Source organism: Schistosoma haematobium, chromosome 4 (genome assembly GCF_000699445.3).
Source record: "Schistosoma haematobium chromosome 4, whole genome shotgun sequence".
Classification (NCBI taxonomy): domain Eukaryota; kingdom Metazoa; phylum Platyhelminthes; class Trematoda; order Strigeidida; family Schistosomatidae; genus Schistosoma; species Schistosoma haematobium.
The window spans coordinates 28,552,956-28,578,025 of record NC_067199.1 but is presented as its reverse complement, the minus strand read 5'-3'; the positions used below and the strand labels follow the sequence as shown (position 1 = coordinate 28,578,025).

General features: G+C 33.3%; 2 protein-coding genes across 2 annotated transcripts in view; both read right to left on the bottom strand.

Annotated features, from left to right (window-relative positions):
• Window positions 1-6,965, bottom strand: part of JMJD6_4 (jumonji domain-containing protein 6) — a gene marked incomplete at both ends in the record, with an annotated part of 63,050 nt that extends 56,085 nt beyond the window's left edge. The window contains 4 exons of the mRNA XM_051219347.1: window positions 1,205-1,368; window positions 4,228-4,513; window positions 5,120-5,318; window positions 6,841-6,965. Coding sequence (XP_051066705.1) covers window positions 1,205-1,368; window positions 4,228-4,513; window positions 5,120-5,318; window positions 6,841-6,965 — 774 coding nt within the window. The remainder of the gene's footprint in view (window positions 1-1,204; window positions 1,369-4,227; window positions 4,514-5,119; window positions 5,319-6,840) is intronic.
• An 8,328-nt stretch (window positions 6,966-15,293) lies between these two features.
• JMJD6_1 (jumonji domain-containing protein 6) lies at window positions 15,294-15,958 on the bottom strand. The gene is made up of 3 exons (XM_051208220.1): window positions 15,778-15,958; window positions 15,534-15,731; window positions 15,294-15,481 (listed from the first exon to the last, which is right to left on the bottom strand). Exons 1-3 carry the CDS (start codon window positions 15,928-15,930, stop codon window positions 15,425-15,427), a joined length of 408 nt encoding a protein of 135 aa, XP_051066704.1. The 5' UTR covers window positions 15,931-15,958; the 3' UTR covers window positions 15,294-15,424.
• Between the last annotated feature and the right edge of the window lie 9,112 nt (window positions 15,959-25,070).

Sequence of the window (25,070 nt, the reverse complement as noted above, 5' to 3'; positions counted from 1 at the left end):
AGACTAGATGACATTTACGAACCATTTCTTAAGCCAATGTCTTAACACTGTGACAGTGATTGAATTTTCATCACTAAAACAGGAGTAAACCCTTAGATAGCTCTTCAAAAAAAATCCTAGTGGTAAAACGACATACGACTAGAGTGGATTATTGTTCATGTGAAGGTCGATATATGTTAAACTACTGAAGCCAGACGTCTTCATGAGTAACTCTTCCTGTTACAAACTAGTCCATTGGTTAGGAAACTAGCTGAAACCACTTGATTAAGGACTGATCGCGTACAGTTTGGAGGACAATCTCAGGTTTCCGGAAGTAACAAATTAAGTTAATATGTAAGACGTTTCACACTTCTGACCTATCGTTACAACTTATTAACGTTACTTCATTTAGCATTGTTCGCTTGAATCTTGCCATTAATGTTTAGGACTGCAATTGATCAGTCTCTTGTTGACATATGTGTATCCTATACGGATTGTATCTGCACCCAAGATTAAATACAGATACATCCAGCTGACGAGTCCCAAACAGAACGGAACGGGCTTCCTGGATTCCACTGCTAGCCATCATCCATCTTTGCTTATTGACATTACTATTAAAAATATGTGACATAATTATACACAATTAATGATCTATAAATGTATTCTAGGAACAATTCACAGAGTTGTTAAGACTGTGACTTAATACATCCATTTTTAGTTCACCAATGAGACGAACCGTCTAGGTCCTGTGTATTTATGAGTTAACATTCGAGATGAGTTATTGCTCAAGTCTTCCTTGTGAAACTAAGGAGAACAAAATTACGGCATTGTACTCATGATGTGATGATGATGATGATAATTTCATGTTTCATTGCGAGATAAAATCATAGAAATATTTTACTGAAATGTTATAGTAGGGCTTAATTTAATATGGAAGCGACAACTGAGAATGATGAACTATCAGCATCTACTTACAACCACAGATAAGTGATATTCTCAACTCTATCTTTTCTTAAAAGACCTCAATAAAACTACAATATACATCTATAATACGGATAAAAGTTTTATCGAGTCTACGTAATCTAAACATCAGGGTTTGTCTTTAAAAAACACTAACCATTAGTATTGTATACGGATTTCATTAAATAATGTGAATAAGTCAAGTAACAAAATTATCTTAATGTAATTTGAAGCAATTTGAATGAAAATGTGTACTCTGACTTACTGCTGGAGTGGTGGTAGTAAATATGAAATTACCAAATATAGAGATTGAATTGACTGTCAGATTGTAAGTGAAGTTGACCAGTGGTCTGACAGAATTGGCAGTGAACATCGGGATATAGTAAGTCAACTGATTTACTGCCGAAATCGTTTGGTCGGTTGCAATTCCTTTAAACGTAAAATATAAATTGACAGTCTAATTTCCTAATGAGGCGAATTTGAATGCTTGAATTTTGACAACTACCAATTTATTGTATCTACGTGCATCTACACAAGAGAACGTAGTTCTTATGGAATCGACGAACGACAATTTCATGCGAAATGGATATTAATACACTCGACCTACTACAAACATAACGTTCTTGAAGATTTTTCGATCAGCTGAAGGAGTATTTGTTTGAAAGTGTTCAGATTGTTTGATTGTAAAATCAAATATTGATATTTTAGATGATGAATTAGTAATGTTTAGGTATATTAGAATACTGCACTAGGTTGTAACATATCCACTAGGTTTCAAGAACGTTCGATAAACGAAGGAATTCCTCGTCAACTAATCTACTTTCAACTATGCACCAGCACGTATGCATGCGAAATTATCAATCTAGAAACGATTAGTACCTGAAGTTGGATTTCACATTTAGGTTTTAAAGTTGGTATACAGTAAAGATATGCAGAATTTATCAAAGCATATATGGAAGTAAAGTATCATAATTGTCAGAACAGATTATAATAATAAGTAAAATAACATGAGGAAATAAAAAAGTTTGTGGAAACATTATGTAAAAAAATAACATTGAGTTGAAAATAAAGAAGATGGATATCATCTACCAAATTAGCTGGACGATCTCAAACAAGTACTTAATTACTTAATTACTTACGCCTGCTATCGCACATGGAGAAGTATTGGTCACCAACCAGCATTCTCCATCCAACTCTGTCCTGGACAATCCTTCTCAACACTTTCTAATTGCTATTCATTCTTCTCATCTTCACTTCCAATTTCCGACAACGTGTGTTATTTCGCCTTCCAGTTTTCCTCTTCCCCTCGGGATTCCAAGTAACAGCTTGCTTCGTGATGCAGTCTGATGATTTCCTCAGTGACTGTACTATCCACTTCCATCGTCTTTTCATAATTTCCTATTCAACTGAACATTGGTTTGATCTCTCCCACAGTGAGCTGTTGCTGATTGTATCCAGCCAACAGACATTTAGTATCTCTCGTAGAAAACTGTTTATCAATACTTGTGCCTTTGTGATGATGGTTGTAGTAGTTCTCCACGTTTCAGCTCCGTACAATAGAACTAACTGTATTGACATTTGTATTGAAGATTATGTCTTTGATATTGGTTGAGAGTTGTTTTGAGTTGTATATGTTCTTCAATTGTATGAATGTTATCCTTTCTTTGCCAATCCTCGCCTTTATGTCTGCATCCGATACTTTGGTATCTTGATGAGGTGTCATTCTTTCCAGTATGTCAATGGAACTTATTCCTCCTCCAAAATCTTCCTGAAGAGAATGTGGCTCATGTTTGCAGTAACTTCTATGTCTATAGGAAGTTTTGTGTGTGCTGTTTCAATGTCTATTGGATTAAGTGGGACTGGCTTACACGAAAGTTTCTCAAAGTGTTCTACCCATCTGTTCCTCCGTTCTCAAGTCTCGGTGATTTTCTTGCTGCTCTTAAAACTGTTCTTTATCGTCCTCATTGCTATCATTGGTGGGTGCATAACACTGGATAATATTCATTGTGATTTCTTCCTTCTTGTTTTCAAGGATACTTTGATGGATCTGGATCCATGAGATTCCCATCCTATAAGTTCATTTCATGCTTCACTGAACAACATCAATGCAACTCCCTGAGTGTGAAGAGAATTAGCCTCTTCATGATCAGAGTATAGCAGCATCTCACTCGTATCTATCTTTTTTGTGCGGATTGTATCCAGTGGACTTCACTGATTTCGAGCACTGTCAAGTTGTATTTCTTCATTTCCACAGCCAGTTGAATAGTGTTCTCGATCTCCCACATTATCCGAACGTTCCGTGTACCTATAAAAATTGTCGCTGTGGTTGTCAGAATGAGTATCGGTCTCATGACTCTCGAAGAATCTCGGCCTTCACCACTAAACTTCATAGTTCTTCTGAATGAAGATACTTCAACTCGGAGAGCAGAGTTATATTGCTTTAGTTTGTCTATTCTGATTAGCGTTTGTTTTCACAAGGTTGTTTTCTACGGGATTAGGTTGCTGACAATGATTAGTCAATACAGTTATTGTTGCAAATAAAACAGAAGTAGTATGAAGTTTCTCAAGAACGTTCACTTTAAGTACTGACTAGAACTGAGTCTATTATATCAGTCTTATGACTGATCATCATTATTTCAAATAAACTATTGCTATATTAAACCAGACAATAAATCTTTTAAGATTACTTAAAGTAGGTCAGTATAATTACTTTTCAGTTGGAATAATTCAAACTAGTCGCGATATAGGAATGTCAGTGGGAATATCAATTAATTCTTTCTGGATAAATTTCAAACTAGCAGAGCATTGTTAATTGCAGGCTTAATACTACCGTGTTCATAAATTCACAGTTTGATTAAGAGACTGTGACAAAATTATTTTCTGAGTTCCACAGATATTGATGGTTTTTGGGACTTAGATGAATTTTGTTCTCTTTGGAACAATAAATTTAAGGAATGGTAGACTTGATCGCAGACACTAATTACAATTAAGAATACGGTCAAATGATTAAGAATGGAGATGTTTTTTTCACAGACATATCTATATAAGTGTTTCAAAGAAAAGAGTAGACATAGGAAATTATCTTGATTTACTGGCGAACCGTCACTAATTTCTTGGAATTCTTGAACGGAGTTGAAATCGATTTACTTTCACTGAATTATTTAACGGAGGGAAACACGTTCTGTAAATTAAATATTTCAGTGTCTTGATAAATGTAGTTGATCTGTTTATTATCAATCAAAAATTAAAAACAATATAAGTAAAACAGTGCAGTAAATGTTAACAAACCTTCGTAATAAGCTTTATCTATACTGATATAAACCATATTTTCCAAAGAGTCCGAAACTGAACTGACATATGGCAATGATGTTGATTGGCTTAGCATTATTGGCTTGACTAATATGTATTCTTGGTAGGCACCTGGAGCATAAAGTTGAAAATATATCGACTGCCATACATTGGGTTTCAGAGTTAGCGTTAACTTCAGTGATGTCATATAGTTTGGTATAACTTGATTTTTGATTGTTTTTGAATCAATAGAAATTAGATCAACTCCTAGAACCTGACTTGATGACTTAAAAAATAAACAAATGAAAATTCCTTTAATACACTGCAAAATGTGAATGTGTTATGAACTAAACACTTGCAACTTACCCCTATAATCACGAATTAATAAACTCGATAAAATTACAATGCTCTTCAGTGGTTTCATTCAAGATGAATTTTAGAATTTCCTGATGGATCCATTAACCTGTCATTCAAGTCAATCAGAGAGTCAGGTTGGGTGTTCAAATCGAAAGTAAATCCTCATAGGATTAATCTACGAGGTGATTTAATGAAGAATATTATAAATTAATGAATTTTCACTAATAATTTAGTAACATAGTGTGTATCATAGATGCTAGCTATCTTATATTCAATATTACTCTGCTTTTGCTGGTTACTAAAGGATCATACAGAAAAGTTGTCTTCAAATTTTACAACACAACGAAGTGAACAACCTGTTGTACATCACTTCAACCTGTGTATGTATGTCACGTTGCAAAAATCATACTTGTTTTAACCAGTTATCAATATTTTTCTGAATATAAATCACAGCCAATAGTTTATGGTAGGGTTAACAAACTGAAGTAAAGTATAAAGTAAAATTCAATGTAAAAAATATTGTTTGAAGTCATACCAACACAGTAGAGTAGTTATCTCGTGGAGTAATAGTTAATGTTTTCGTAAAACTGGATACACCAGAGGTAAATGTTGATGTGATTATCAAAGGCTTTGTGGTGATTGGAATTATCGAATAACGCATTGCAATATCACACTGAGCATCTGTACATGATTCATTGAAATACACTGAATTTATTTGCAATCTAGCCAAATTACTTTGGTAATCGAGAAAAGGAAAGTGAAAGAAAAGGAAGAAAGACTTGTTGATATTTGTCAGAATTACATATATACTGTAGTGGAGTATGAAATTATTTTTATAATGGTTATTAGGGATGAGTTGTTGTTTCACTGAAATATTTTGATAATCACAGTTAGTTAGCGAGTAGAAAGTGCATAATTTCGCCACATTCATGAGTGTTTTGCCAAAAGTGTGAACAACAAATATAGAGGTGGTTATTGAAGCTGGTTAGGTTCAATTTTCATTTTATTCATGGTTCATCGAAATGATAGTAATAATAGGATTATAAGCAAAGATGAATAGTGGCTAGCAGTGGAATCGAAGATGCTCATTTCGTCCAATTTGGGACTCCTCAGCCGGATGTACCTGCATCTTAGATGTGATGTTCACTCTAGAAATCGAACCCAGTACCGTTCGCTTCAAACGCCATTGTGTTATCCACTTAGCTACTGAGTCCTCAATAGAACGAAACGCGCGTCCTGGATACCACTGCTAGCCACTATCCATCTTTGCTTATTGTGCTTATGAATTATGACAACAGCAAGACAATACGCACAGTGTGCACATATGCCATTAAGAGACTGATCAATTGCAATCCCAAACATCAATCGGAAGTTTCAAGGAAACAATATCAAGTGAATAATAGGACATTTTACTCAATTAACTTTTGAGAAACACTTAGTATACAATCGGCTACGCATATTCTTAAGGACTGTGATAAGGCAAATTTTGTAATAATAAAAATAATAATGTTGATACGTCAAACGGGTTTGATCAACAGTGATTCAGTTGTGTTCAGTCTTTTCAACGTATATAAAGGATAACGGTCAGCATCATGGGTACTACAACATTTATATATATAAATGAAAATTGAATATTAACTCGTTATAGATTACCTACATTTAGGTCCCTACTACAGTGACTGGTAATTGAATGTATGTGGCAATGTAGAACCCTTACACGTGTTGAATTCTTAACGGAAGTACGGATTAATAAAAGGATAATAATGTACAATTTCTATATACTGAGAATTAAAGTATTTTCTCAAATATCTAAATCTTATCTATCGGAAAAAATGTAGTCTAACACTCAGTGGATATTTCTGAAATGATAACTCATTAAAGTATAATGCATTTCTTTGCACAGAAATCTACTGATATGTGAAATGTAATTTGGAAAACTGATAAAACAAACTGACATAGAGTTCTGGATAATACATTCAGATTTATTGACGAATTATGCAAGACAGTCTTCGAGAATAATCTCCAAAATTTTAAAGTTTGGTAGATATTGTGTAATTTAACAAGGAATCCTGGTTTGAAAATAGTAAATTACAGGTATTCCTAGTTAGTTTAGCCCACGTTTGATGTCGCGGAATTGATCCATATCCGTATACTTGATTTTTTGTAACATTATACCTGAGTATATATATGTATATATAATGAATTACGTATGTATATTTACACATATATGACTATATGGTTAATAATCAAGCTTACGGTTTTACCGAAGAATAATAGTTCACAGGTGCTACAGTTTTTAATAGATATCCAATTGTTTGAATACTCTGTCTGATTATAATTGCTTCGTTTGAATTTACTTGTAGTTGAAAAGTTATCGGCATGTAGACAAAGTCTTCAACGAATTTCACTCGAACTTCTACAATTGTACTAAAGTTTACTGTTGGTTGTGAATTTCGTGGTTCGACTTTTTCAATAGTAACTACAGGAGTTTTAGAGACCTAATTTCAAATAGTGTTTGCAAATGATAACAAATAATAATTTAATGAATGCAAAATTGTGAGATTGATTACAATTTAAGTTTACATTTACATGCAGTTTATATTTGCGTTATAAGCATTCATCTGAAATGATTTGCAAGGAATAATAAATGTTAGGCAAACAGCATGACTGATTAATTTAGGCCTGATTTAAACTAAAAGTATTTGGGTAAGTAGGACATCCAGATTTGGTTGAAAATTACAGAGGGGCTAACGTGGTGTAGTACTATATTTCATGCTGTATTTATAAAGCTGTGCAATTTAAACTGCTCCATGCTAAAACATTGATATTTTTGTATTTCAATTGCTATATCAAAAGGGGCTCACAGATGATCCACTCTAATCCAATGTCGACCACATTATTAATTCTATCCATGAATTTCATTTTGATGGTGTGGCTGGTGTTACATTTGAATAGTGACTCAAGAAATACAAAGATGTGTTCAGGGTCGACCTAGAAAAATTTGACGATGCCGTAAAGAACAGAGTACTGCTACGCAAACTTGGAACAGCTGGACATGAACGCTACACCAACTTCATTTTCCCTTAGAACCCCAGAGACTTTTCATTTGATGCAACGGTCGTAACTTTGTCGCAAATTTTCGGTGAACAGTCATCTTTGTTCAATATTCATTACCAATTTCTGAAGTTGAATAAAGCTGGAGACGATGGCCGGGTGCAACATGCTGGCATAGTAAGCGTTTCAAATTATCAGCAATGATAGAAGACCAGTTTAAGTATTTTGTTTTTGTATACAGCTTTCAGTCGCTTGAAGGTGTCGACGTCGGAACAAGAATCCTGAGTAAAATTGAACAGTGTCAAAATATGGCGCTATAAGAAGTGACTAGTGAATGTCAGACGTTGATGAACCTAAAACATGACATATCTATGGTTGAAAACAGTGGCCGGCCACCATACGTACAGGTAATAAATGGTCTGAAAGATTCTTTTGTACGCACACATGACAGCTCAATCAAGCAACCTCCACCGTAGGTCTGGTTATGCAGTGAGTGGCACTGCAAGAAGATTTTCACATATAAAAACTATCGTTATACTGAATGTCATCGTAAGTGTCATAGAGAATCCAGCTGCACAAAAAGAACCCACCGTCGTTCTTCGAAAACCTATTTCAAAAAAATACAGATCTGGTGCGATAACTCACAAAATATTGATATCTCAGACCAAAGCACGAAGTTACCGCCGAAGAAAGTATGTAACTTTGGATATTATTAAACAACGTACTCGCCTTCGACCCGACACAGCATCTGATATCACTCTCATAAGCCCAGAAACCTGGAGGAATATTGGGAGCCCCACAGTTCATCCAATAACACAACTAACACACAGTGCATCTGTTGGGAAGTTGAATATTTTTGGAGAAGTACTCTGCACGTTTTCTAAAGGTAATATGATAACGAATGTAACGTGTACCTTACAACGAATCCAGCACTTGACTTGTTTGGATTAGATCTGATAGACACTAAAACTAGCAGAGAATTTGATTAACAACACTTGCAGCTGAATCAGATCTGATAACCCCTTAGAGTGGAAGCAGAAAAATGCTGTGCTACAAAGACACCACCACGTATTTATAGAAGGATTGAGAGAATGTACGAAAGTCAAAGCAGTACTAACCGTCGAGCATATTGTTTAGATGAATTAATAAATGAAAACATAAATCAAGCTTACAGGAGTAGTGGGTGTGGGTTTCTCCATAGACGCTATTGGAAGCGTTACAACAAAAGAACATACAGTTGATGATCCAGAAAACATCTGAACGTACGTTTGTATTGTATCACCCAAGACGTAGGTGGTATCATACAGTAATTTCACTCCGATTTGGAAATTATAAGAAACATTCCATGGGTTATTGTTTCTAAATATACCGATTGTCGTTGTGCCTGTTGTTCTTCGCCCTTGAAATACCGTGTATTCTGTTATTAGCCTGATCTGTAATGTTAGTTGAACAATCAAATTGAAATACGATATCAAAACATTGATTAATGTCGGATTACTCGATAGTGATGTGATAGTTGTTTGTTTATGAATATCAGCGGAATCAATAGGATACCGTTTAACATCACTGAGTAAGAAAAATTTATACTTTATTCCCGACTTCGAGAGAAATATTATTGCTCAACTTCCAGCAGCCAAGCTAGCAAGAAGTAATACACACAAAACACTCTACACATATACGACATGTATTGTAATGAGAAGATATTTTACGCTGTTCAGTCATGTGACATATAAGTTTTCGGGTCAAATCGATTATAAGTACATAACTCAATGTAACTGATCCTGTGAAGATGGATACATGACAAAGTAAAGGATGAAAATCCATTACTGTTTCATATGATGAATACAGCACTCAATCAACAGCGTTCAACATCAGATAAATAGAACCAATGACTATTGCAAGGATTTTGCTTTTGCATTTAATAAGCATAGCAGAGACAAAAACCAACAACACTTTTTTTGTTTAGTAATCTCCTCTTTAAAGTTTCCACCTCCTAGATTAAAGCAATGTTCATTCGTTGTTTTTATTAAACATTAAATGTTAGAGTATGTGCATCTAGGAATCATTGATCAAAGGAATGTCTAAATAATTTTAACTAATTAGAGTTTCCATAGGTCAGTGAATACTGAATTAATAAACTGGTTGAAATTCATGTCAAACACAAGTCAAAATATTAAAAGTAGAAAGCTTTACTGTTAAGGGCTATACAAATTTATACTAATGGTGTAACCGTAGTTTATGTTACATGTAACATGTAGTAACTGTGTATGGAAATATAATTAGACACGTATTATCAGTGGAAACTCGTCCACAATTATAGAAAGCATAGTAAAATATGAAACTATGAATTTCTGACCTGTATATTATAGTCATCTCCCTATTCTTCTTTAACCCATTGATCATTACGCAAACTCCTTTTGATATTTGAAATCTCGGGTCATTACATGAAACAATGAATTTTATTTGGTAAAGAAGATGTATTCCTATTTATCAAGCAGACATAGAGATGAATGTTTCACTCCAAATTCATCGAAGTTTTAATTCTAATCTTAGTAAGAAGGTGTTCGAGAAAATCATACATGAAGCTCAACATTTGATTGAACTTCTAATAACAGTGCACAGAATGAAAATTATCCACTAGCCGTTATCTCATTGTAATGAAGGATATATGATGTCTGTTTGTAATTAGTGGATGTGTTAATCAGTCAATAATTAGATATTCTCCAAACATGTTTCTAGGTAATAGTGATATACAATGACGAGATAAGCTTGTTCATTCAAATGATTTTGATTTTAGACAAATTCTTAAAATAAAAGATTAAATTGTTTAATGGCATTCATTTATGTAATTAATTCATAAAACTATTAATTAGTTAAGGATAAGCAGAAATAATGAGGAATATTTGTCTTCAATGAACATTGAGAAGTGATGCCTGATAGGCGGAAACTATTAACTAACAAACTAAATTGTCAAGATAATTATAACTGTTATTCTGAATTAGGTTAATTATAATATGCGAGTCGACATTCAACTTTATCTGACTGTTGTAGTCAAATAATGGCAAGCCAAATAGAATTGTTATCAGGGAAAATATAAATAAAATCCAAATGTCTGATTCAATATTTATGAGGAAGTATGTTGTTATTCCACTGAATGTACTAATAAATGAGAATTTGATTACATGTGTTTTTTCATTGCAATAATAATTATAATAATCATTATTATTACGTAGTGCAGACAGACATCATCAGTGGAGAAACGTGGATCTATTCTCAAATATGTTGTATGCACATATACTCATTAAATTCAGATGTCAGAAACATTCGATTGATAAACACCTAGACATAGATGGGCACGGTTGCTAGCATGTGTTACATGCAATCATAGAATGTGCAGAGACGTCCAGTCATCTCAAAATTACGATTGCTCTCTGAATTCAAATTTGACCTTGCTCCAATAGTAATCAATGTTTTGACAGAGTAGATGATTAGTCTGGTTTTTGGTAGAGTGGGTAATGTGCCAGATCTCTATCTAACTTTTGCAGAGTCCGTGGTCAGTCCGGTCTCTGCTGTGTTGCTTGCTGTATTTCACGGGGAGAAATATCAGCCCCATACACTCCATAGGATATATATATATATATATATATATATATATATATATATATATGCAATCACCCCAGTCCGTAGGCTAACAGTTTTTCCACTGAATGAATGTATGCTGTTTATGAAAGACTAGAACATTATGACAATGAAAACCATCTGATAAGCATTTTGTAAACTAACCAAATTATGATAAAACGAAGAGTAAATTTAGTGAAATAATTTAATTTCTATTACTGATATATACTTGATACCACAGTTAGTAAATATTAGCGATTAGCGAGGATTTGTTGAACACAAAACAGTAACCATTAACATCAATGGATTCGTGATAAGTATTAGACCTACATCCTAAGTATTTTAACGTCTTAAAAGTTATATGCATACTAAATGCTCGATAATGAAGCTCATTATCTGAATAATAACTTCAAAATATGCATTGAGATACCACTGTTTAGCATATTGTTATATTATTGTTATTATGTAATACAGTAATTGATTTCGGGTTCATTCTAACAAGCTGTATATTGTAAGTACTCAGTGTAATGAAAATGTCAAACAATGAATTGAAGATCGAGCGGATTATGTTTTTATTCAGTATGAATCTCTAATAACAGACATATTCGATCCAGACTTTTTCATTCAAAAAGAAATAGCAAAGCTGAGGAAACTGGATTTCCAATTAAGTAGTTATTCTTCTGGTGAAGGTGAAAGGGATTGAAATAGTCATAAGATATGTTTCGAACTGAACGACTTGATACTAAATACGTCTCATGACTTTAAGCACAAAACGTTGATATCATGGAATGCAGAATTGTCAAACAATCCTTTTGGTGACCTTTGCATATATTGATATTTATCATATGAAAATCTTGTCCATGAATATGTTACAAAACATGATAGTTGACGGTACAAAATCAGGATCGGTCATTTTACATCAGGGACGAAAATTGAACTTGTCTGATCATGAGTAGACTGAAGAGAATAAATAAACAACTGTTGATCTGCTGGGCAGTTATTTCAATCAGAAAGGTTACTGCTATTAGTGATATTTATGATTTCGGAACATCAGAACTACTGATATTTGTTTGTTTGTACTGAAGTTCGAATTTTCGGGTTTTACTCATCATATTTGATTGATTCATCTGGGTTGAGTCCTGTTGATCAATTCATATATATGTCGCGATTGGAGAAAAGGATGCTGATAGAGTGCCAATTAGAAGTAAAACCATTATTTACTATTGTGATTTGTAAACAGACTATAATTGTGGATATGTATTAATGCAGTCAATTGTGACTTTGTAGCATGGGTAATGGTTCATAATTACTGAATACAAAACTGTCTTTTGCATAATATTTTTTGTTTTGATCTTGGACATGTTTGGATAAGTTAAAGGACAGTATTGTAAGGTTACTTATTGATTATCTGTACACCGGCCGTGATAAAGTGTTTCGAAAAATTGTTGGATTTTACAGTTTACCTAATGGATCGATTTTAGATGAACAGCCACTCAGTAATAGAAAGCATTAGGAAGATGCTTTGCACTGGAATGGCACACCTCAGCATAGCATATCCATGGCTTGAATGTGGACCAACCCAGGACATTGAGTTATCATAGCGAACACTTAGCCTTTAGGTCACTGAGTTGTCGTCCGACGGTTTACATGTCTAACATAATTTAAGTCGTGATAGTCCACAGATGCCATCCAATGCCGATGTTGAGTACCTACCTTACAATGGACATTGTTAAAGAATATTGCGTGATAATTATGTCCCTAACTAACGAATTGTTAAGTTTGTCTTACATTGTTCCTACTCGCTCCCTTTCCACTCTTTTGCATACTGTTTCATACTACTTATATACATTCAGTAAGCAGTTTATGCCCAACAACTTTTACAATTATGTTGTAACGCAAGTTGTAGTGTGATATTCTGAAATGTTCACATATACTTATAATGCTTATTGTGCTTATCATTGTATTTATCATTAAAATCACTGTACCTTAATCGCTGTAGCGGTTATCCACAGTTTTGTGCATTTGTTTAAACGCAACACTTTCCATATTATTTTGCTCTTGGTTCGGGTTTCGATTGTTCATAAACTGTTATCAAATTTAGACACAGCTATTAGCTGTCCATTGTACTATCGTATGTTGTAATTATTCTTTATGTTACTGTTACAGGAAGCCTTTTTATGTCACACTTGAAGGACGGGTTTGAACTTTGCAGACACCCCACAAGTTGAGGTTTGTAACTAAATGTTGTGTATTATTCAATAAAGAACCGCTATTGTAGACAAATCGTTATTTTGGAAACTTCGGTTTTGCGCGTATCTCAATCAGGTGACTTGGACGCTTCGATAGATCTAACAACAATCAAATCGTTGCTTAAACGCCTATCACAACAATCTGGTCTGTTTTTACTGAACTAATCGAATTGGTTTTATGTTTGAAAACAGATCAAGTTTACAGACAAGTTATCCTTGTTCTGACCATAGATTTCATATTGACTGGTGTCTTCAGTATCGCGTTTACACTTCTAGCAGAATATCTGGCTTCCTATAATGTCCCTTGATGATGATGAATAAACACTGTGATAATCCATCAGTTTGGGGTTGATATTTCTTCTTTCAATCCCTTCCTACCTAGTTATGTTTCTTGTGAATTCTTCAAGACTGGTTTTATTATCAAGGTTTGACTTGATAGTTGAAAATAACCTGTGCATCAGCTGGAATGTTAGTAATAGTGATAGTATATTGATCATATCCCAATCAGTAGAAAATCGAATTTCTCGCGTTTTGTGACTTTGTGTAAACTATTCTTCAGAGTAGACAAAAAAAATGAATAACCGAATCAAATTTACACAGTTTTAGATCGCATAAAAGAACACGTCAAAAGATTTAGTTTATTATTTCATACGATTTTAATCTGTGTTAATTTTTTTCGGTTATCTTTTTATCTATCAACTCTGAAGAAGTGGTTTACACAAAGTCCAAAAACGCGAGAAATGTGATTTTCTACTCGTTGGGATATCATCAATATATCGTTGTTTCATAATTTTAAGGTAATTATTTATCCTCAGGTTAGACGTCACTAACTTTAACTGTTTATTTGTTTCTTTCTGTGACGAGATGATAAACTGTATACATCAGTTTATTAGCAACTGTCTTAATTGTTTATCAAATATGTATTAATTTACTTTTCTAGATACTTTCCTCAATGTGTCGACCTTCCAAATATAATCATTTTTCTAGAATGACTCTGTTCCTTCAAATTAACTCGTAAACCGCCTTTAAGTGATCAATAGATTTGACCACCATAGTCAAGTTGATGCCATCTGACATACCCTCAGCATGTTCATCTTACTTATCTGACTTCGTAAGAAAATAATCATTTTAGTGATCAGTTTCTAAAGCCATTAAATTTCTTCAAATGTAAATTATTATTTTACTTTCTCATCTTTTCCCTAAACTTCACTCAGATGGTGCACGTTCTTTTGTATTTTGAACTGGATTATGTATGATGTAATCTATTTCTAGAATCCTGTCTCCGCCTTTTTATAAACATTCCCAGTTAAACTGTTGGCAAAAACTGTATGGATAATATTTTTACTTCTTTCAAAATAACTGTCTTCCCACTAGTGTACATCTACGTCGACCATGGCCATAAGAAAGACGTCTCTTATATAAAATTTGGGTACTTAACTTTTTCATAGAATTAATATAACGAGGGAAATATCTTGTTGACGTACTAGATGAATAAGCTTTTCTATCCATTTGTATGCAATTATTTATCCATTCTATTAACCAACATATCAGTCTTCATATTTTCATGTGGATTGATGAAATAATGAGGAATAGATTGATTTTAATTGGTTAATCAGATAATTTATAACTAAAGGATCTTGTGGGTCTAAACTGTTTGACATTTATACTTTTTTCGAATCGATCATTGCTTTATATGTTTCAAATGTTATTACTTACGAAACACAGAAATCCAAAGTTAATAAAAAATCTGAAAAAGGTGTTTCAATTATAAATGAGTTTTGATTCTCCCTACCATTTACTTGTTTATTGACTTGAGGTATCTCAATATAAAGTGATAAGTAATATAAATGATTCAAATACAATCATACCGAAGTCAATGATCAAGCATCAGAAATTCTACTGTTATTCGTGCTTTAAAATTATTGACACAAGTTTGTTAAAGTAAACACGTAAAGTTTGTCCTCCCTTATGAAAATCTTTTAAAAACCACAGAAAATGGAAACAATCATTATGATATTTTAAACTCACTTTCTTAGTTGAATTATTTTCTGTTAACAAGTAATCCACGGAACATTGTTCCGTATTTAGTTTACCAGTATTAGTTATATAAATACTATAACGTGCTGTCGTAGAAGGCAGAATACTCAGTTGAAGATTAAAGAATTGTAACTTTTCAGCTTGATTCACCACTGAGGTATCCTTTGATGTTAAGTTACTTTTCGCAGCCTATTCGTTATAAAGGAAGTTAATATGGTTTGTACTGACAACTTACCAAATTAGGACCTGCAAATGCTATGAGTTGGCTCTCACAAAAATTCACTGTAGAATTCTTACCTAATGGTGAGATTTTCGCTTCAAACTTAACGGATACCAAACTTGGTCTATATATCTGAATAAAAACTGTTAGACGAACTGATCGATTCATCATTGGTAAAGTAGTGTCATAAACACCTAAAATATATTTTAAATTAAATTTGAATATGTACATATGAATATAAAATAAGACTTGCTCGTCCCAATACCTCGGAAAAGAAATATCCAAAGAAATATGAAAACAAGACCATTTTGTGAAAGAATGCCTGTCGACGAGACTTATCAGAGTGAATCTCCAAAGTTCGGCAATGAAATATAATGAAAAATAATAGTTTAGTTTTCTTGTTTTTTAACACAACAGTGAGATCGTTTTGAAAAAATGAACCCAATGAAAGCTAAAAGATAGCCAATTAAGCGTAATTATATGCCTTATAGTTGTTAGAGCTCTAGTGGTGAGTGATGATAGTAACCTTGGGTAAATTAAAATTATAGTCTTTCAGTCTGACTGAGTTTAACCGCATCAAATGTGAATCAATTTCTTTATAAATGACCCTAAAAAATGAACCGAATTTCCAGCCAGTTTTAAACTAATCAGAAAGCAACTTTTAAAAATAAGTAGTTTGTGAAAAAAACGCTGAGATTACAGTGTGAATGGATTCTAGGTAATTAATGAATATATTATTGTCTTCTACCCGTTGTTCCGCCTGAGATTTGAAGAAACAAAGAGATATTACTTCAACCGTGCTGTTAGAGGTTATCCGTCTTCGCTAATCTATAAAATGACCCAAAACCAGTTCTCACATTATTTTTCGTTAGGGATAGCACATTTAGGGTAATGGTTAGGGCTTTGGAGATTTATTCACAAAATGACAAATTAAAATTCCTCTGTTGTCGTATGTGTGAGTGAATTTCAGTCAAAAATACTGGAGTATATATTTGATCAGTTCATTCATAAAATGTAGTTCCATTAGGTATGCGTTTGTTTTAGGATTAAAGATTTAAAGTTAGAACATATGGATAATGCCGATTTGCCTGTTAATTACAATCAAAGGAGACAGAAGTAGAATTTTGATACACTAAACACTTACGATTTTAATCTATATCTGCAAAAACTGAATTTTTGCAGTCATTGTGAATGTTTTGAGCAGTACACAAAAGTATTTCCACTGCTCGTCACACATAATATTTGAATTTCGTGCTGAAATCCAATTCTGATTGACTTGTCCCTAATGTATAATTTCACTGAAACCATCGTCGTAATTACTTTTTGAATTGAGTTTTCCACATTACTCTCTTTCCATTTTCTGATTGACTTCCATCGCTTCTAGTTAGCTAAATTTCTATAGTCTTAAAGGTCATCTTTTTGTTTCTATATTACAGAGTTAAGTGAAATCATAACCTTGAACAACGTATACTAGTGCAATTCACGGAAACCTCAACAAAGCATACTATAAATATGTTAATTAATTTTTATTCAGGAAATAAGTTGGACAAGAGATATTTGATTCCAGTAAACAGTTTAATGATAAGTGAAATAACAACAAAATAAAAGTATCTACGATGATCCAAACATGTTAGTAACTATTTGCTAGTGGTTAAACTCGACTGTTGATCACAACACGGTCAAACCATACTATTTTTTTCCATCAAATTTCACTATGACAATAGGAGATGCCTATAAACTAGCGAAATCACATATCAGGTGTCTCGCAGTTTGAATAAATTTATAGTGATTCCATGATAAACAGCGAAGAAGTACTATCGTGTGTTATTGAGCAGAATGATGACAGCACATTTTAGAAATTCTCCTAACAGAAGTTTAGAAGTTTTAATACAAATCTATTACAAAATAAAATAGTGTTACAAGTAGCAAGATTATTCAGAATTTAAATGCAATCACACAAGAGCAAATATATCTGATAATGAAATGTATAACAAACTGCCAGCAGATATTATTTGGTTAGTAGTAAGGCAAGGGTTGGCAAAGCAAGGGTCGCATTCCTACAATTGAAGAACATATGGAATTCAAAACAACTTTCAATCAATATTAAAGTGAGAACCTTCAATACCAACGTCAAGGCAGGTTTATTTTATGGAGCTGAAACTTGGAAAACTACAACAACCACCATCAAGAAGGTACAAGTATTTATAAATAGCTGCCTTCGCAAAATACTCAACATCCGTTGGCCGGATACCATCAGCAAAAGCCTTTTGTGGGAGAGAACAAACCAGCTTCCAGCTGAAGAAGAAATTAGGAAAAGACGATGGAAATGGATAGGACATACATTACGCAAATTGTCAAACTGCATCACGAGGCAAGCCCTAACTTGGAATCCTGAAGGGAAGCGGAAAAGAGGAAGGCCAAAGAACACATTGCGTCGGATAATAAAAGCAGATATGAAAAGGATGAATAACAACTGGAAGGAGCTGGAAAGGATTGCCCAGGACAGGGTCGGGTGGAGAATGCTGGTGAGCGGCCTATGCTTCTTCACGAGGAGTAACAGGCGTAAGTTAAGTTAGTAAATTGTAGTATTCGCTCTTCATTTGTAAACTGATATATAATGTAGGTATGAAGCTCAATTATCAGGTCTCGATTTCATTGAGATAATTGTGAAATCCGTATCATACAGGAGCTTATATTCTTCTTTCCATTAGTATTGTCTTCACTTGGAGATTCGTGTCAATAATCTGATCTCGTATTCAGCAAACACAGGGACTAAAGTAACAATACGTTTATCTCTCGATTTATTCACAATTCTAAAACCGTGTATTCTTAACGAGATGATTACCAGTAAGATATATCTTAAAGTCAATGATTTTTCGGAATACGACTTCCGGAAACAAATATTTTTATCCAACTTGAATAACAACGTATTCAGCCCCTACCATCTTCTACATTCCTCTTAATCACTCCATCTTTATGCATATTCGATTGTTCACAACATCTCTTGTCATTTCAGTTCAGTAATAAATATCTTTGGTACGAAGAAATTTGTCATACCATTACACTACAAGTGTCGTATTGGGTAGCTTTTTGAAGTAAAACTTTTGAAGTAAAAGCTTTTTTCAATTTTTCACTGCGCAAGACAGTAGAATTCACCGAATTCATCATCAACAGTTGATAATCTTTTATTCACTGATTTATCCATGCACAAATGTTGTCACCAAATAAATGTGGTTGTTAAGAATTGATTAGTAACATCACTTTGACGAGGCCATCATACTGACCGGTAAAAAAAGTGATTCATCGAAGAAATATTAACAGAGAAATAATTATCAAAAGGTTCAGATGAGCCCAAAATGATTATTAATGGAAGATATCTATAATACATAATACCGAAATGCAAGTAGCAGAATAAGTGCCTAAAATCATATCATCCACTTCCCAAATGTCATGCAATATGAAAAATCGGTCCTTGTGTAAATAAGTATCAGAAAATGGAAAGGCGCTTGTTATTGTTTTGACAAGTGCGCAATTAATTTCATAAAAATACATGCAGGAAAAGATGTAATATTTGGAAAATACAATATTTATGAGAACCACGTTCTGAGCATCGTGGTTGGTTGTGAAACATCAGGAACTCAGTGTTATATGACACAGCTAGACTGAACATAACTGTTAATATATGATACAGTTAAAAATATACATGGTTTATACTCAAACAGAGTGTTTAAGGTTAGAAATCATTGTACGGTGAACTTACCTGGATTTTGTAGATTTGAAACGCTAACGTAGCCAATGGTAGTCAGTACGAAGTTATAACCAACGAATTGTTGCGTATCTATTTTGTAACCTTCTGGGTATGTAGAGAATGTTGTAGGTAGTGTCAAAGATATATGTCCAATCGAAGCACTGAACTCATCAGTCGTGAATGTGAACTATCAAACAATTTATTAGGAAACAAGAGTAAGTATTTTTTCTGCATGTGGCTTTGAGGAAATAAATGCGTAACTTTTTGTATTGGGTGAGCATACAAAAGTCACATTTCTACTAATTTGCAGCATTACGTAACTATCGGTACTATAGCTGATATTCTCTGGAGTAATTATCATCAAAACCTGACACCTTTTCTATTCAGTTTGTAATTTTGAGGTGTTCATCAGGACCCGACATGTTTTAATAGCCTCGTCTAGTTCTACTGAATTTATCATCACCTTTAGATTACAAATTTTTCTACGAAAACTAACCAATATTAATTATTATTCGAAAGAGCGAACTAAATATATGTATAATCTGTACTGAAGATTGAATCATAAGCGTTATTGATCATCAAAGGAAATTTATCGTATTAGCGAAATCTGAGCGGAGGAAACAAACAGTCTTGATTGCTGATTTTCGTGAACAGTTTTTTACTGTCAGTTAAAACCTGGATTATTATGATAACGAATTAGTGGTAAATTTAGGTAGGATACTGACTGTCAACAATGGCCAATTTTGTAAGAGAGAGGTTTTGATATAGCTAAGTGGATAAAAGCAAGTCTGGGTGATCGGTAAATAAATTTATTTCATCCCTTGTCTCAAAACGATGAACATCCTTTTGATCCTCAAAAGACAATAATATGCATTAATCTAGTTGTTGAAGTGTCTTATGACATAAAGCTCCACATATTTCATATTGATGATGAACAAATTAATTTTTCGTTATGAGGTACGTCATAGTATGTAACAATTAAGTCAGAAGTCTTATTATTTAACAATTTTTTTTCATAAGACTGCAAATTATCCAAGTATAATACTTATCACTCACCACGTAATCGCCAATGGGTCTGCTTATAAAGTAGTCCACAGAATATTCATAAACCCCACCTACTTCCACTTGCGGTGGGCACTTGGTAAAGTTGACTGAATCATATTGAATCGGGCAGTGCGAGGAAACTCTCATGGGAATATCTACGGTAATCTTTGGAGTCAACAATGCCTCCATTCTGACTGTTAAATTGGTACCTATTGGTGGAATCGACATTTGAGGGAAGAGACCAACTTGGAATCGCATCCTAATACTGAAGTCATTTGAATCATTGGCAGGAGCGGATGAAACACTTATCTGACTTGTCATTGTGAACTCCGAAGACTACGGAAAACAATTAACAAAAGTGGATTAAGGGCTAGAATTCTCAGGAAATTATCCATTTTTATATCTATAATTTGGCACCGAAGATATGAGTTAATATCAACTTACGAAGATATACTACTGCAACTTCAAACCAATTTACACCCATTCACAGAACCAATTTTAAGCGATGTTGAGTCATTTGATGTGATATCTTTTATCATATATTTCCTCAAGTTTGTAGATTGACTACAATTATTCGGTATATCGACTCATCTATAACCAAAATCTAATTTATGGAATAAAACAAAGCAAATATAGAAAATCAGAAATTCTATCTATTACTGCTCCTTAAAATATGAACCTCACAAAGATGTTGCCACATCTTGTCTGATCCTTTCTGTTTTAGTTCTTGTATTTTCCACTCCTTCGTCTCACTAGAACTTTTACTCAGTGATGACTATAGTCTTATATTACAGTGTTTTCTTTCTTCTAATCTTGTCAATTATTCTGTTCTATTTACACTCACTTTTCAAATTCATACTCATAATGGGTTTTTGTATTCAGGTTTTCGATAGGTTGTTAAGATATGGAGATTATTGGATGAGACGTAAATCAGGAAGGTTTTTTAAGCGAAACTGAATTAAATTTTATACAAATTAAATATCCATTGTTATGAATCTTCATAATCTCACTGTGAGTATTTAATAGTTGATTTTAACTATTTAAAAACTTTTTTTCCTTCGAGTACATAATCAGCGTCAGCTGGTATTTTGAATATTTTTATATGAAACAGAACTTTGATATTTACTCTCAATCTTCAGTGAAATGTGGAATAAGTCGTTGCACATATCGGTGTACTTTCCATAGTAACTTTTACCTAGTACAATATTTTTAATTACAATGTAAGATATATTGAAGGATAGGAGAAAAGCATTAGACGATATATCAGCTTCATGCGAGACTGTTAACTAAGGGTTATACCTATACACAAAGTGAATTCAGAAAACCTGATTGTGTCTACATAATTTAGTTCGAATTATCTAGGGATTTCTCATTTTTACACACATTTATTGTCTGTTAGACGAAGTGTATTTTACTGTTTGTAAACATAAATCAAACTTGTTTGTTTACTATGTTTCAATGAGAAGCGTTTATGTACATAACCATGTGCTATTGAAACGTACTAGATATGCTTCATTATTTTCTGAAGTGCAGTATCAATGGATATCCACAACCTAGAAACTTCCAGAAATTTTTTAACACATCACAACGAACAACCTCTAGTGACAGGAATCAAGAGGTGTCATATGTATATTTACCTGGACATTCCTTGTTACACATGCATTTACAATCTCTAACAGAAAACTCTGTAAACAGTAAAATTAATCAAACTACATTCATATCCTTACCGAGGAATTATTGTTCAAGTATGTGAGATTACTAAACTTCACAGGATAATCATTTGCTATATTTGAACCGTTGTAGTAAGCAAACAAATATTGTATATATCCGTAATAAACATTATTTAGAGACGGACCAGAAAATTTCATGATCAAACTATTATTTCCAGGTGTAAGGACAATTACCGAATCAATAAACCATGTATCGAATAGACAATAATTTGGATTGTCCTGGATGTATACTCTGGAAAATGTGACATTGATAGTATTCGGTGGAACTATGACGCCCTATAAAAAAGAAAAAATGACATTACTCATCTGAAAACCTCAAATCAATTATTTTGGATAGTACATATCGTGGTTCTATATCTTACTGTGCACATTTGCTGAATCGTATCACAATGTCCTGATGAAAACACTATTTTATTTCATTAACATCGGAATCATTAAATCGAGTTCATTAATGAATGAAAGTTGCAATCTGAAACACCACATTGTTTTGTAGGATAAGTGACTGTGAAATACATACGAATTCAAAGACGATTATGCCTACTTACAATTCTTACTAATACCATTATTTTAAATAGTTTTCATACTTGGAAGTTAACACTTTTGACAAAAATGATTATTCGTAGCATTTTATGAGAGTTTGACGTTTATCTGCTTTGGAGGTTGTCTCCAGTGGTAGCATACCACTAATCGTGTTGATATTCTGCTGCTGCTGCTGTTGTTGTTGTTGTTGTTTGAACATCAAGGCTCAGAACTATGAGATAAGATTTGAAGAACCTTTGATCATATTGTTAAGCTTGTTTCAAAGAAACAGGTTACTACAGTGTCAATTGAAACAAGCCATGAATCTCTTTCAGTGACAGCTTACCAATTGTGAAATCAATGACAGAACTCGCAGTTTAATTTTAAAAAATACTACAATAAACAGAGATCATACCCTCTTGACTGCAGTGATTTCACTTCCTCTTTCTTCATCAGAATACTCTTCATCAAATAAAATGTTGACCGTTGCATCATCAGATATATTTAGTGAAGTATTTGCATTCCTAACTGTCACTTGAAAAGTGATGGTGTGATTATTCTTCATTGTTTCATAATCACTTTCAATTACTTTCAAAATACCAGTTGTTCCATCGATAGCTACTGGTAAGTAGTTTGAACCAACTACAATGTTAAATTGAACACTTCCACACGATGCTAAGGAGGAGTTTTCATCACTCAGAGAAAGACTACCAATCAGACTTCCATTGATCCAGTTAGAAAACTTGGTTTCGAACGTGAATACTGTCTGAGTGAATTTTGGAATTCTATGTACTAAAATGGTAAGCATATAATCTCTACAAAGTTAATATTTCACAATACATATGTAAATGAGAAATGAGTTATGAATCATGGAATGGACAACATTTCTTCAACTGTAACCAATACACAATACAAATGATTGGTCGTTTTTACAAATGGATGAATCAATTCATGAAGAAATTTTATTTAAGTTTACCATTTGACGATTTTCCAAGATTTCTTATAACAAGATGCGAAGTAAATTTGACTACAAGCTTATCAAGAAATGTGAATTATTATCCATTCAGTGTAATGTTTATTTCTTATACAAGTAATTTAGTTAATGAAGAACTCAGGTGTGGAAGACAAATTTATTGTTCAATGCAAACTTACAGAGCTTTTCTATGAAATGTGAAAAACATACATTATACACTTCATTTCCAAATCCTACATCATTTAACCTTGCATCATTCATGATAGTTCCATCTCTCAATCCCTTCATGCTCCCCATTCTGTTTTATTCAGTGCTATCTTCACAAGCTTCTATCGACAGACATTTGCACTTCTGATTGGCTTACATACTACTTATGTAGACAGTGATCAGTAGAATACACCACAGTAAATCTTATGAGTTTGAGATAAGAGTCTTTAGCATCAACTTGATAAGGAAATGATAGAATGTAACCAAATATTTATAAAAAACGAACAGAAAATCGTCTTGTTGTTAGTAATATTGACTAGTTAAACCATAAATGACTGACTTACCTCGTTCTTCACAGGTTTTCCCGATCCAGCATGTATTACATACACACGTTCCATTAATGCAGTGACCATTAACACAGTTCCTAGTCAAAAAGATTGTGTATTGCGATCTTATACACACCAGTAATTTAGAATATGTAGAAAAGTGAATTTTGTTATGTATGTTTCAATAACTTTGGTTTTAGTGTGTGGAACTGACTTGCAGAGAACCATTAATTTGCTATTAAAAATCAGTGATTTGAGTCTGGAGATGAGATTCAAAGGTGTATACTTAGTGCAACAAACTTTTATCGTCACATTAGCTGAATATATCGGAATTTGTACTATTTGGATATGACCTGGCCATCCTAAAATCGTAATTTAATGAATATCTCTGCACAGTTTAGTACTTCTACAAGTTTATCCATCTTGCAAAGTTGATAAATCGAAACTAAGAGTAAAGAGCTTTGAATATGATTTCAATATGAAATCAATGACTGTATTTACTACACAATTAACAGCAGATGATTAAGATCTACGGTTTGTTCATTTAGTTCAACCATAAACGAAACCGAAAATAATGCCAATAATTAGCCCGAAATTCTTGAAAAATGTGCTCAGCTTACTTTTAACTACCATTCTTATGCGCAATTGATGTGATATTCCAAACAAACAGAAGCGTCAGCAAACATGCTTATATCAAGATAACGCATTAGCATTAATGGTTGACTAAAGATCAACTAAGTTCCACCATTATTTTAGACAGT